At 38.6% G+C, this 1,767-nt stretch overlaps 1 protein-coding gene across 1 annotated transcript; it reads right to left on the bottom strand.

Annotated features, from left to right (window-relative positions):
* Positions 1–791: 791 nt before the first annotated feature.
* On the bottom strand, positions 792–1,528 carry LOC141812432 (uncharacterized). The gene is made up of 3 exons (XM_074700424.1): positions 1,338–1,528; positions 958–1,228; positions 792–878 (listed from the first exon to the last, which is right to left on the bottom strand). The coding sequence occupies exons 1-3, from the start codon at positions 1,526–1,528 to the stop codon at positions 792–794; spliced, it is 549 nt and encodes a 182-aa protein (XP_074556525.1).
* Positions 1,529–1,767: the final 239 nt, after the last annotated feature.

Raw genomic sequence — 1,767 nt, 5'->3', positions numbered from 1 at the left:
AGGAGATCCATATAGGTGAAATGACCAAGGAGATCAATATAGCAGATTGATCAACATATGCCTATACTAATGTTGCCTATAGTTCCATAGTTGATATTAAATAAACCTATCACAAAGTAGATGCCCAACTGAGAACAGTACAAGAAGAAGATCAATGATGTCATAGAAAAAAAAATCAAAATTTTGACACACATAGAGTAACCAATAACAAAGGTCAGAAATGAATTCCACCTGTTGAATTAGCTACATCGAGCGCTTCACTTTGTACAGCTTACACCTTCCATCAACAATGTGAGTTCTCTCTCTGAGAGCTTTGATCCTTGATCGGCAAGACCTTTCCTCAGTTCTTCTAGTGTTATCGATCCGCTATTGTCAGAGTCCATACTCTTGAATATCTCGCTCAGTTCACTTATCTCTTCCTCTAATAGATAGCCTGCTATTACCTACAAAAACCAAAACCACGTAGGAATTAATTAAGAACAATTCAAGATGCACATCTCCATGAATATATACATGCATAGTATTTTGGAAAAGACATATTGAATTTCTTTTATACATGTAAATCATTTTCAGCACAATTTTGATAGAATCCTTTTCAACTAATTGAAGAGCTCCCATGACTGTTAATCATCCAGATCAAAGGCCTGGACAAAGGAACTAAACAAGTATTCTTCAGCACCAGACATCCTTCAGTTCCCTCAATAAAATTGGATTCAGCTTCAGCTTCTTTCAGTTCTTGCTCACTCATGAGTCATGACATGAAATGCAACACTCATTTATTAAAAACAAATTTAGCAAAACATATTATGGATTAATTGATAGCTGAAAAATAATACCTTAGGTATGCCCCCCTCAAGGCTGTGATCATTTTCAGCAACCTGTTTGAAAATTAAAATGAATACATAATCCTAAAGTAAGTTGGATTTTAACTAAATATAAATAAAGGTTTTATATAACCTTGGGACTGGGATTGTTAAACGATGAGGAAGCAGTATCTTGCAAAGAATCATCCTCCTTCTCCCTCTTTAGTCTCAGTTTTCTGCTTTCTCCTGATACATCGACTACTGTTGATGAAGCTGGAGCAGCATCAGAGATGATGGAAGAGCAACTCACAACCTGAGATTTCTCCTCTGCTGCCATGAAGTCCTCCAAGTACATGGTCCATCCACTCACTTCTGAGCTGCAGGGTAGGCTGCTCACAGACGAGTTGATTGATTCCTCCATGTCTTTGAGATGGTGGAAGAGCCATGTAAGAGTCCTATTATTTATACATATCAACAACACGACAGAGAGAGAACTTGAGGTGATGATAGAGCAAACATTACAAATGGTCATACCTTGATTGTGAAATATCAACTTTCCCTTGTTCCTTTGCTTCATTTTCAGACCTCCCTAGTGCTAGCCTTGAAAGATCATTCATGCTCCATAATATCACCATTGGAGGGGGCTCTTCCCACATGGGGTCTGCGATTAGATTACAACAAATGCTCGTGAACCTGTAATCACAGTTAATGCAGTGAACGTTCATCAAAAGCCAAGTCCCTACTCACCCAATTTATTCTGAAAAAGACATCTGCTTTAGCTGATTCCAATTTTTCAACCCTCTCCTTAACACTTGATCCAGCTACTCCCACACTTGAACCTGTCATCCCTCAACTAGTGTTCCCTCACCACTTGAGCAACGGAAACATAAGAAAAAAAAAAAGAAGAGAAAGAGGAGTAGAACTAGGGTTTGGGGAAGGAAAGGGAACCTTGATCACGCGGCCT

Source organism: Curcuma longa, chromosome 19 (genome assembly GCF_044706935.1).
Source record: "Curcuma longa cultivar G26 ecotype Majalengka, Jawa Barat chromosome 19, ITB_CL_G26_1.1, whole genome shotgun sequence".
Classification (NCBI taxonomy): Eukaryota; Viridiplantae; Streptophyta; class Magnoliopsida; order Zingiberales; family Zingiberaceae; genus Curcuma; species Curcuma longa.
Note: the sequence above shows the minus strand (reverse complement) of the source record. Positions and strands in the feature narration are given on the sequence as shown.